This window comes from Sinocyclocheilus grahami, unplaced genomic scaffold, assembly GCF_001515645.1.
Source record: "Sinocyclocheilus grahami isolate Dianchi unplaced genomic scaffold, SAMN03320097.WGS_v1.1 scaffold975.1, whole genome shotgun sequence".
Classification (NCBI taxonomy): Eukaryota; Metazoa; Chordata; class Actinopteri; order Cypriniformes; family Cyprinidae; genus Sinocyclocheilus; species Sinocyclocheilus grahami.
The window spans coordinates 111,118-123,857 of NW_015506154.1; the positions used below are offsets into that span (position 1 = coordinate 111,118).

At 39.2% G+C, this 12,740-nt stretch overlaps 1 protein-coding gene across 1 annotated transcript in view; it reads right to left on the bottom strand.

Annotated features, from left to right (window-relative positions):
- Positions 1-12,740, bottom strand: part of ptprk (protein tyrosine phosphatase receptor type K) — a 181,663-nt gene that overhangs the window by 1,952 nt on the left and 166,971 nt on the right. The window contains exons 22-31 of the mRNA XM_016250223.1: positions 9,936-10,033; positions 9,204-9,320; positions 8,638-8,792; positions 6,196-6,331; positions 5,545-5,694; positions 4,894-5,067; positions 2,909-3,040; positions 1,906-2,031; positions 1,611-1,774; positions 51-186 (exon numbers count right to left, since the gene is read on the bottom strand). Of these exons, the coding sequence (XP_016105709.1) occupies positions 51-186; positions 1,611-1,774; positions 1,906-2,031; positions 2,909-3,040; positions 4,894-5,067; positions 5,545-5,694; positions 6,196-6,331; positions 8,638-8,792; positions 9,204-9,320; positions 9,936-10,033 (1,388 nt within the window). The remainder of the gene's footprint in view (positions 1-50; positions 187-1,610; positions 1,775-1,905; positions 2,032-2,908; positions 3,041-4,893; positions 5,068-5,544; positions 5,695-6,195; positions 6,332-8,637; positions 8,793-9,203; positions 9,321-9,935; positions 10,034-12,740) is intronic.

Genomic DNA, 12,740 nt, shown 5'->3' on the forward strand with positions numbered 1-12,740 from the left:
CTGAAGAAGCAGAATGAGTGTAGATATTAGTGCATGAGGTCCGTTCATACCGGGCTGTCCACCATATTGGGCTTGCTGTTCCTCAGACTCTTCACAGCATGAAAGACGTCTACAACATTCTGCCGCTTTATCATTTCACACACAATACTGATGGCACAGAACATCCCACTGCGGCCGCCTCCGTTCCTACAGAGACAGAGAGAGATGAAGAGACACACGTGTGCCATAAGGTGTGTGTGTGTGTGTGTGTGTGTGTGCTGCAGCACACAGAGACGTCCTGTATCCAGACTAACATTACACACACACACTGTAGTGCAGCGTCAGTTTGAGCACTTGACTTTTTTCTTCACTACTATCACATTACAGGTTTGCTCACTGGGGCTTCTTTTTTTGTGAAAAAGAAGTGTGCTTAATTTTAGTGAATGTGCACTAGTGGAGTACTTCAAATCATACAAAGTACATAAAAAAGTGTACTTGCAGATAACATTATATTAAATGCACTTAAAGAGACACACTCTGTTGACTGTTTCTAACACACTAGTAACACACTTTTAAAAAAGGTGCACTTTATAATAATGTCAAATTAAAAGCTTTACTTTAAAGTACATTATAAATCAAGGCTTGATAATCTTTTGTCATGCATTTATTTTGATGTTGACTAACAAACTAAAGCATATGTAAAGTACTTGAGTAGAATTTTAACTTACAGTGACTGCACTAAATTGCAATTTCATCATTACAAATGTGTAATTACAAATACACGTTTCAATAGAAATTAAAACTTAAAATGATCTAAAATATAATTAAAGTATATTTTAGTTTATCATAAATGCTTGTCAGTACATTCAGCAGTAAAACTTGAATCATATTTCAAAAACAATAGAATTATGAAATGACATATAAAGATGCACTACATATAACACTCCTTGAGTGGATCAAAAAGCACTCTTAAGTTTAGTGAATTGTATTTAATTTACATTTAAATGATAATACATTTTCATTTGATTTCTGTAATGTGTTCTTTTAAATGTATGCTGTACAAGGGTTAATGAATCTTTAAAGGAAGAAAAATAACAGCAAAAAAACACTAAAATTAATAATAATAATAATAATAATAATAAACAGCAACTGTTTGGTTACCCACATTATTCAAAATCTCTTCTTTTGTGGTCAGCAGAAGAAATTAATTCATACAGTTTTGGAAAAACTTGAGGGTGAGTAAATGATGACAGAATTTTCATATTTGGTGAACTATCCCTTTAAACAGAATTTAAGCCATTATCACTACAACACGTCAAGGCAATTCTATTCATGCAGCATAAATAATTTAAGTTTATATTTATTCTTCACAAACAAAATAATATAAAAAATTGACTTGATATATAAAAGGACCAGTCATAGTTTGTGTAGGTGTGTAGGGTAGATGTGATATCAGTGAGAGCAGTGTGAGAGTGGACATTTATTCACAGACATTTCCTACACTGACAGGAAATACTGACAAGATATTAGAGGAAGCTGTGAGTAGGAGGCTTTGTGGTCTGACTTTCTGTCTGCCAACAGGTAACACTGTAGCTACTGATTAATGCATGAACAGCTGCGTCTGTACTCACAGGCAGTGTATAATAGTGCGTCCATCGCCTTCCTCACATTCCTCCTGCCACTTGTCCACCTGGAGGATCAGCTTGAGGAACGAGCGCTTGGAGGCGGGAACTTCCCTATGACCCGCCCATCCCAGGTACTGGAACTGACGGACCATCAGGTAACCTTCCTGAGGCTTAGGACACACACACACACACACACACATCAATGTGACTACACACTTCTGCCCAAGACAGGTGTACGGCTCTGCACTTTGTTGCTTTGCCAAAATAATCAAGGGTTTCAGAGATGTACGGAAAAACTCACCCTGGTCAGGTTGCATATCCTGAAAAGACGACTAATGACGTCACAGTCCATAGAGCAGGATATGCAGTCCACCTGTACAGGGCCGTATCTTAGCATTCCCTCCTCCGGCCAGTACTGAGGACAACCCTGTACACACCGATTACACACGGATCAAACACACACAGGAGCCACTGACAGTAACCCTGGTGTTGCGTTAAGGGAATAGTTCACCCAAAAATGAAAATGTGTTAATAATGTGCTCCCCCTCAGGCCAGCCAAGATTAGGATGAGTTTGTTTCTTCATCAGATTTGGAGAAATGTAGCATTGCATCAGTGTCTCAGCAGTGGATGCTCTGCAGTGAATGGGTGCCGTCAGAATGAGAGTCCAAAAAGCTGATAAAAACATCACAATAATCCACAACACAATCCATCAACTAACATCTGGAGAAGCAAAATGCTGCATGTTTGTAAGAAACAAATCCATCATTTAGATGTTTTAACTAAAGTCCATAATCCATAATATCGCTCCTCCAGTGAAAAAGCTACCTCGTCTGAATCTGGAGAGAAATAAGCACAGATCAAGCAACAGTCTAAAGGTAAAATGTCTTACTGACAGTTTTGTTTCTTACAAACACACAGCTTTTGGGTTCACAAGACATTAACTGATGGACTGGAGTGCTGTGGATTATTGTGATGTTTTTATCAGCTGTTTGGACTCTCATTCTGACGGCACCCATTCACTGCAGAGCATTCATTGCTGAGACACTGATGCAGTGCTACATTTCTCCAAATCTGATGAAGAAACAAACTCAGCTACATCTTGGATGGCTTAAGCGTGAGCACAAATTTAAATTTTTGGGTGAACTATACTTTAAACCCGCCAAGAAACTCAACATAAACTGATTGTTTTCCACTGACTTCTCTAGCTAACCAATTGATCTTTCATGTCTTCTCATTCCTTAAATATACCTCGCACAAACATTTTATTAAGAGCATTAACATCATACTTCAGCTTTAATCTCACCTGAGCCAAATCGATCTCGTTTAGCATGACGACGGAGGTGCATCCATAATCATACACCAGCCTCCAGAAGTCCTTGACGGTGTTGGGTAACGGATGCTGGGTCACGATGAACGCGGCCGGCTGCCTGTAGCTCTGCATGACATAGAACATAACGTACTTCCTGCAAACACTCTGCTTTGTGACACTTACGCACAACCAAGCCGATGTGTGAATGTGTACGATCATGCACGGACCACAGTGAGCGCTCCACATGAGAGAATGATATAAACGTGTGTCGTTTCCAGTGTGTGCGTGTCTTTGTCGATGTGTCAGTGTGATAAACGTTCATCTCTGTAAGTGATGCATTCTTTTTTTTTTGCATGCTGTAGCAAACCCAGTATAGAGAGGTTGAATGGAAAGTGCTGACATCCCACTAAAGCCACGAAACAAATCCAGTCTAACAGAGGCAGAACTGAATCAGAAATTACCTGGTATTCTTCTGATGGCTTGGTTAAAAAAAGTCCAAGAGTTTGTGAAGCGTATGAGGAAGCGATTTAAAATGACCCTCTAAAATCACAACTTTTTGAGTTCAGCTGTCAAACTAGCTGACTCCGGCTGTGCGATCACCATCTCCCAGGGTCAGAGGTCATCGGCTGTGATCTACAGATCTGTTGTGGGACGTCACTGACTGAACACGCTTCAGATATAGAGAAGATGGTGCACATTGAAAAACAGTGCTCTACGTTAGATAGACTCTACATGACTTACACAGACAGCCATGACAAATGAAGCACTAGGAGATGGATGCACTGCCACTCACAGATCAATCTAGATACTAAACAAATGCATTCTCAGATTAGAAACTGAAAATTCACTCGCCCTCACGTCATTCCAAATCTGGCTTTCTTTCTTCCGTGGAAGACAAATTGGGAGGAATCATTAGGCGGCTAATTTCCATAATATGAAATCATGCAGTGACCAAGAGCTGTGATGCTCAAAGGACTATTAACACTAGCTCATACGACTCAAGAACTCTGATGGTAGCGTTGTGCGTGGAAAGTCTTATTTGTGCTTGTGTTCAGTTAAAAGTGCACAAGTGTGTGGTATGGACTACTTTTGTGGTGGTTTCTTGTCCTCTTTTTGGAGCTTGACAGAAAGTGGTCACCTTTCACTTTTGTTGTATAGAAATAAACACCTGTGGTAAACATCTCCAGTTGTTCTCCACAGAAAGAAGGAAAACCATCCAGATTTTAAACGACTCGAGGGTGAGAAGTGATGGCAGAACGTTCAGGGTTTGGATGAACCTGTCCTTTAATAAATGACAAAATCAACGCTTTCAAGCAAGAGATTGACACTTACACTTACCTCGCCCTTTCCAAAAATAGTTTGGACTTTATTATTTTTGAAAACCCAAATGAAAGAAAGTTCAATTTAGGACCACATACAGCCATCAAGAAGAATTCATTAATTACGCTACTGAAAAGAAGCTAATTGAATGCTTTATTATGTCAAGACAAATAATCGTGACACTAGCACCACGTTACGTGGCTCATAACAGAGCAACTGGAAAAGGTTTGAAAGTGGCTCACGCTAACATCTGTCCCACTCAAAGGACTTGCCACCTGGATTTGTCTCTAGCTTTCTGTAGCTCCGTTCCAAAATCCAATGAGAGATCTCGCTGTCTACTATCTACACTGACAGCTGCGCTCTAAAGCAGCATGGGAACTCACAAATAACTGATCTGTGATGCTGCATCTCGGCACACAAATGAGGGACTGACTCAAGAGAATCCACAGCATTAATCCATTATTTTTAAATCCATATTATCAATATGTTTACTACAACTTTTAGGATGGGTAATACTAACAGAAAGGTGTGTGTATTTATTCTGGGACTGGTCCTCAAATGTTGCCTCCGTCGGCAGCTCACTAGGTTTTGGAACAGAGCGTGTGTCTAACATAAAGGAGACGAGGAAAAGAGAGCGAGAGCGAGGAAGCCATACTTACATCCATGAGCGCTGCATTGATGTAGTTGCTGCTCTCTCCGTCGATGGTGATGAGGAAGGGCAGGCAGCGGTCGGGCGGGAGGTTGTCCATGAAACGGTTCTTGTCGTGATTTCGAGGAAGGAGTGCAATGCTGCAATCCTCAGGCTGAGGCTGAGGAGTCACTGAGTTCAGCGTCTGCACAGGAGAGAGTGTGAACAATAGCAACTGAGAATGGAAGCAAGATCTTTTGTTGTTAATGTCAAAGGCCATGTGTCCAATCCAATCTACTCAAATGAACCAGATGCCAACATAGACAGGTTGTATGGCACACGTGCATCCTCAAAAACTATGAATAAAATGCAGATGTTAAATAAGGGTTTTAAACACACTGTTTTGCACCGTCAATTATTGGCTACAAAGAACATACATGTTGAAAAACCACCAAGAAGTGTTTAGAAACCAAAACACTGAATGATGCTGCATATTGTTGGGCCTATGCAGTTCATGGTGATATTAATAAAATCATGTTTGATTATAAGCAGTTATTTGTTGAACTGATTTTGTATTTTTGTGTTGGGTCTTCACTTGATATCCATGCAAAATCTGGGTCCTGAAGGAAAGCCAGCAGAAAAGCACAGCCATAAATAATAAGAAACAGCGTATGTCAGGTACCTGGAATTCGTCTTTGAGGTGAGAGGAATTGCTCTGAGAGTCGATGCGGATCATGTCGTAGTACGCCGCTTTGAACTCGCACACGGGAATCGCCGTCTCGCCACACAAACACGCCTCCAGGATGGCATCGTGGATGAAAATGTACTGCTCCTGAGAGCCAGGGGAAACCAGTCGTCAGTGCATGCGCTTTCATTTTTGACAACCTTATTAGTTTGCTTGACATGAGTCCCACTGTTGCAAAACACTTGTATAAAGCAATTAAATACTACCTATTTTAATTTTTTTTAAATGAACTCTGAATTCATCCACTCTGAAATGCATCATAGCAGCCAGGCAGAAACTACACCTGCTTTTCTGTTGTTGTTGTTGCTGGAAATATTGCAACAGTGGCTCTTAGTGGTCTCATTCCTCTAGATGTTTCAGAGGTCAATGTAGGCCTCTGAATATGCACTTTAAGGTACAGTACTGGCAGTAAAGGCAAAAGCATGTTTTTTGCATACTTCATTAAATTAAATTGTGTAAACTTGAAAGCCAAATCAAAATATGAATCAACATCATGAATTTTATATCCAGTGGCTTCCTAAAAATACATTTAATAGGGAGGAAATAAAAGAGGAGCATAATCAGTCTGATTGAAGCTTGCAAACGCACCTCAGTCTGAACCATGTTGATTCGTCTGGAGCGCAGAGCTTTGACGCAGTTGTAGATGTCCACCACCCCTTCTCTCTCTGCCATGTCCAGCATGATGTCAATCACGATGTAACATCCGGTCCGGCCCGCTCCCGCACTGACACGGACAGAGCAGGGAACAAAAGCATCATCTCACTGATCAAACAATGCCAGCTGAGAGACAAGAGCACGTGTCTGTGAGCAGTGGCTCACTCTTTCATAAACACTACTCCTTTAAAAATCTGAGCTATTCTTAAAGCTTCATTTTGTACAACGATAAGGTTTAAAGACACTGTTTTGATTAAGAACCAAGCACTTGTGTCAGGATGCTCAAAAAACAGTGTGAGACATCATTGGACGGCTATAACGCTGGTTAATTCATGCAAACTGTCTAAAGCAGCGGTTCTGTCTTATCTATGAAATTTCCAAGGCAATTTTTTTTTATACAACAATGTATACATCCTCATAAATATGAAATACATTGTGTTCAAATCTAGGTAGTTAAATTAGGTTTACTTCAGGTTTATTTCTTTGCTTAATGTCTTTGTTAAAATTATATCTGCATTTTAAAATATTAAACATTTATACTACACAAATTTCATGGAATAATTGAAAAAGGTTATTTGGTTATTTAGTTTCTAGTCGTGGTGTCACAATACCGGTAAAATGTCACAATTCTCACCAAAACCATTGGAAATATGCTAATAATAAGCAAATTATACAGCAACCAATATTTTCCAAGAAAAGTTAATTGAAGTGAAGAACAAAGCAATACATCACATGTAATAGAGCGAAGACTGTTTTTATTATTATTAGTTAGCCATCACTGATTTCTTTTCTTTTTCTGGTTAATATTGTTGTAGCAGATCTTTTCGTCAGCATTCACAATGCAAGACTTATAAATTTTACATTTTGACATACAACATTTGCTGACATCTGTCTGTTGCTATGGTTATCACTGCAATCCGTGTTTTGCTGTTTGACTGAACAGCAGCATAATGCCATTAAAACAAAGACAGTAGCAATCAAAGACTGCTGAAAGAAAAAGAAAGCTGCATCATGGGCTTGTTCTTTTTTTTTTTTTTTTTGCATGCAGCAATGCAGATGAAACCACATCCTGTTCTTGGGGCATGAACGACAAGCAACGTGGTAATGTAAAGGGGTAAAATAGTTTCAGCCAGATGTGTTAAATGAGCTGAGAATCAGAAGTACAAAGAGTCATAAGAGCTGCTGTGACTGGCCAACACTGTCAGATGTGGACGCTGGCAGAAAGAAGTGTGAGCATGACAAAATAACACAACCAACCACAAGACCATGCACACATGCAGATGAGCTGGGTAAGACCTTAAGAACAGGAAATGATGTCATAAACCAATGACAATGCATTCTCCTCTACAACACGAGAATCGATCTCAACAGAGGCGGACCTCAAGCTGTGGATCTGTGGTTTCTTCTGATGCTGTACTGTTCATTAAAATAATAGTTCACCCAAAAATGAAAATTTCCTGATAATGTGCTCCCCCGCAAGGCCATCCGAGATGTAGCTGAGTTTGTTTCTTCATCAGGTTTGGAGAAATGTAGCATTGCATCTCTTGCTCAGCAGTGGATGCTCTGCAGTGAATGGGTGCCGTCAGAATTAGAGTCCAAACAGCTGATAAAAACATCACAATAATCCACACCACTCCAGTCCATCAGTCAATGTCTTGTGAGGAGAAAAGCTGCATGTTTGTAAGAAACAGATGCATCATTAAAATGTTTTAAATATAAACCATTGCATCTGTCCACATTTCTCTCCGGATTCAGACACAATTACTTTTTCACTGGAGAAAGCAATATTATGGACTTGGAAGCCACTGTGTAGAGTTAAAAACACCAAAACACCTTGATGGATTTGTTTCTTCCAGACACATAGCTTTTCACTTGACAAGACAATTGTAATGTTTTATCAGCTGTTTGGACTCTCATTCTGACGGCACCCATTCACTGCAGAGCATCCATTGCTGAGACAGTGATGCAATGCTACATTTCTCCAAATCTGATGCAGAAACAAACTTTTTCCTGGCCTTGCGGGGAGGAGTGCATTTCCAGCAAATTTTCATGATTGAGTGAACTATTGCTCTAAAACATGAAGAGTTCTGAAATCCCGTTCTTGTCTTCAAACCAGTACAAAGCAATTATGACGTTTCATTAGCAATATTTTCCAGCCACTTTTACATGTAAAAACTGTCAAATCGTCTGTCATTCACACCTTTTTATGTTGGATTCATTTTGCTACTATTCACACTCCACCAAATGCTGGCATTCACTGCAAATGATCTTTGAACACTTGATACAGCAGACTAAATTCATGTTCACATGACCTCTACACTTCCAGCACAAAGGCTGTATGTGTGAAGGCATCGAGCATGTGTTGATGCACTGTACCTGCAGTGGACGACGATAGGCCCAGCGGTGGGAGGGTTGGACATCTTGACTCGTCTGATAAATGACAACAGTCCTGTAGCGTGGTACGGTACTCCATGATCGGGCCAGCCAGTGAAATGAAACTGCTTTACCTCTCGCACCTCATTAAAACCCCTCTGCGAAAATAAGAACAAACATCCACAAAACACCTGAGCACCTGAAAAAAATGATTTACTTTCTCAGCAATTACAGTGGCCCCAAAAAGTATCTGGACACTTTAAGTCACACTAATGATAAATATATCACTGCAAGTGTAGAGAAAGATGCACAAACACATGTTACAAGCTAAACATTATGTTAAAAAATGACTTCATTCATCCACTAGCAATTACCAAAATGAGTGTTATAAAAATATATGTATGAATAAAAGTGACGTTAGTGAAAAGATGCAGATACAGATTCTTCATCAAATGTTCAAGACTCCAAATATTTTGTGTGGCCACTGTATATGGAGTACATGAGAAAATTAAACACATTTCCTACAGAATGTTAGAAAATAAACTTTAAACATGATCAAATAATCTCACCCTCTCCAGAGTGAAAGTCCTGACAACGTATTCTGCGAGCGGCTCGACCTCCACAAATGTCACTTTAAAATCTCCATAAACTTCAGCATCATCTGGCCAGTACTTATAACATTTCACCTACAAGAGGATGAGACCAATCAAATGTAAAATCCAGAGCAAATCACATGCACTCTAATGCAACATGTTGCATGTTCATTAAACACATTTTTATGAATGCAGTACCTATGCTGACTGATGAAAAAGCAACACAGATGCATCTTGATTCACAGCAGTCTGATTTAATTCTGGCTTAAATCTTCAAGCTGAAATCTTGCTTGAATGCCTTAAGATGTGAGTGATACTGTATTCAGTCTTAACACTTGCTCCAAGAGTATTATGATATAAAGACTGCTGTGAAATCATTTCAAATGCACGCACTAATGCATAGTGATAGAATTAAACAAAGCGTCCACAACGTGCACAAATGTACAAAACACATACACAGACATGCTTCAACCCTTTGAGAAGTGTCAAAAAAGTTTTTTATTATTATTTCTTTCTTTTGATTTTGGGGTGAAATATGACCTGCTCCCGACAAGCTTTGTGAGGTTCACCCATTTTTGTCACTTTGAGCAGATGAATAACTAGTCCTCGCTCACTCTTCAAAAGGTTTTTACAGGCAGGGGCCTTCAGGTCACATCACAGAGCACAAGAACACACAACGGCCCCTCAGCAGGCAGTATAGTGACATACCCGGCCCACCTCCACTAGGTTGGTTACCATCACGATACAAGCCGACTGCTCTTGCCAGATCATCCTCCAGAAGTCGTACACCGTCTCGTGGACAGGGCCTGTGGGAAAGCCAAAAGTTCTGCTTTATTTCTCTAAATATATGTTTTTGTTCAATATCCATCAATATTTCAGTCATAAACATTTGAACACGTGGGAGAAAAAAAGGCATTATTTGACAGATTTTGTGATAAATAATGTAGAATGTATTAGTGGTATATAACTAATAATCACTGTGGATCGTTCACTGTAAAAAGTGGTAACCTGCAGTTGTTACTTTAAAGAGATATTTCGGTAACACTTTAGTATAGGGACCGATTCTCACCATTAAAGAGTTAGTTCACCCAAAAATGAAGATTAGGCCATAAATTACTCACCCTCAAGTCATCCTAGGTGTATATGACTTTCTTCTTTCAGACGAATCCAGTCGGAGTTATATTAAAAATTGTCTTTGATCTTTCAAGTTGTTTAATGCAGCTCAGCGGGTGTTGCATGCATCAGTCCGAAAGAAGTTAAATAAAAAGCGCACATCCATAATAAAAAGTGTCTCACACGGCTCCAGGGGGTGAACAAAGGCCTCCTGTAGCGAATAGATGTGTTTTTGTAAAAAAAATATCCATATTCAAAATATAATAATCACTTTAATCTAGCTTGCGCTCACTGTTGTAAATTGAAGCAGCTCCGGGCGGATGACATACGAGGTCGGCGTTGCGCATGCGCCGCTCAGAAGTGACGAACGCGGAGGCGCAGCGGAGAGATCAAAACAAAACAACGGTCACGAATTAGGAGTACAAAACGAGGATTTGTAAAGAAGAATGTTGGAGGATTTCGATGTGTTTTTGTAAAAAAAATATCCATATTCAAAATATAATAATCACTTTAATCTAGCTTGCGCTCACTGTTGTAAATTGAAGCAGCTCCGGGCGGATGACATACGAGGTCGGCGTTGCGCATGCGCCGCTCAGAAGTGACGAACGCGGAGGCGCAGCGGAGAGATCAAAACAAAACAACGGTCACGAATTAGGAGTACAAAACGAGGATTTGTAAAGAAGAATGTTGGAGGATTTGGATATAAGCCAAGAGGAGACTGCTTTTCCTTTGCTAAAGTAAGGAAACTTTGCTTCCTTTGCTCCTGTTAACAAACGTTGGTTTTCACGAGACTCACCGGCGCATGCGCAACGCCGACATCTTACATCATCAGCCCAGAACTGCTTCCGTGTAGGACTGCTGGCGCAAGCTACATTAAAGTGATTATTACGTTTTGAATATGGATATTTTTCTTACAAAAACACATGGATTCGCTACAGAAGGCCTTTGTTCACCCCCCGGAGCCGTGCGAGACACTTTTTTTATGGATGGACGCTTTTTATTTAACTTCTTTTGGACTGATGCACCACAATACCCACTGAATGGCATTACACAGCTTGAAATATCAAAGACAATTTTTTATATACCTCCGACTGGATTCGTCTGAAAGAAGAAAGTCATGTACACCTAAGATGCCTTGAGGGTAAGTCATTTATGGGCTAATTTTCATTTTTGAGTGAACTAACCCTTTAACTAGCTGCTTATTAGCATGCCTAATATTAACATATTGGTAGTTTATTAGTGCTTATAAAGCACATATTCTGCATGTAAAGTGATTATTACGTTTTGAATATGGATATTTTTCTTACAAAAACACATGGATTCGCTACAGAAGGCCTTTGTTCACCCCCCGGAGCCGTGCGAGACACTTTTTTTATGGATGGACGCTTTTTATTTAACTTCTTTTGGACTGATGCACCACAATACCCACTGAATGGCATTACACAGCTTGAAATATCAAAGACAATTTTTTATATACCTCCGACTGGATTCGTCTGAAAGAAGAAAGTCATGTACACCTAAGATGCCTTGAGGGTAAGTCATTTATGGGCTAATTTTCATTTTTGAGTGAACTAACCCTTTAACTAGCTGCTTATTAGCATGCCTAATATTAACATATTGGTAGTTTATTAGTGCTTATAAAGCACATATTCTGCATGACCATATTACACATCCCTAATCCTACCCAATACCTAAACTCAACAACTACCTTATTAAGCAGTATTTTGGAATTTATTGAGGCAAAAGTCAGAGTAAATGGTTTGTTAATAGCAAGAACTGGACCTTAAAATAAAGTGTGACCGATATTTCTAAATAATTGAACCCATATAAAGTACTTTTGGTGGTATAAATGAATATACTTAGGTCGATACAGCAATAGTAAATAATATTTTTGACTTAAAACTATTTCATGTACAGTAGATGTTTGTCCATTTGTTGTTCCACAAATGTTTCTGGTCGCTTATTAGAAGGATATTCAGTGCATGTTTCAGTGAATAATTTAGAATTTATGAGCATGCACACTTTTTAAGATATGTATCAGACCAAAAAGAATGCAGTTTCTGCATATTATGACAATACGCTTAATTATTTCTAAATAATTGAACCCATATAAAGTACTTTTGGTGGTATAAATGAATATACTTAGGTCGATACAGCAATAGTAAATAATATTTTCGACTTAAAACTTTTTCATGTTTGTGCATTTGTTGTTCCACAAATGTTTCTGGTCGCTTATTAGAAGGATATTCAGTGCATGTTTCAGTGAATAATTTAGAATTTATGAGCATGCACACTTTTTAAGATATGTATCAGACCAAAAAGAATGCAGTTTCTGCATATTATGACAATACGCTTAATGAGTTTGTTATAGTACATTATATTTAATTCACTGTGCAGTTC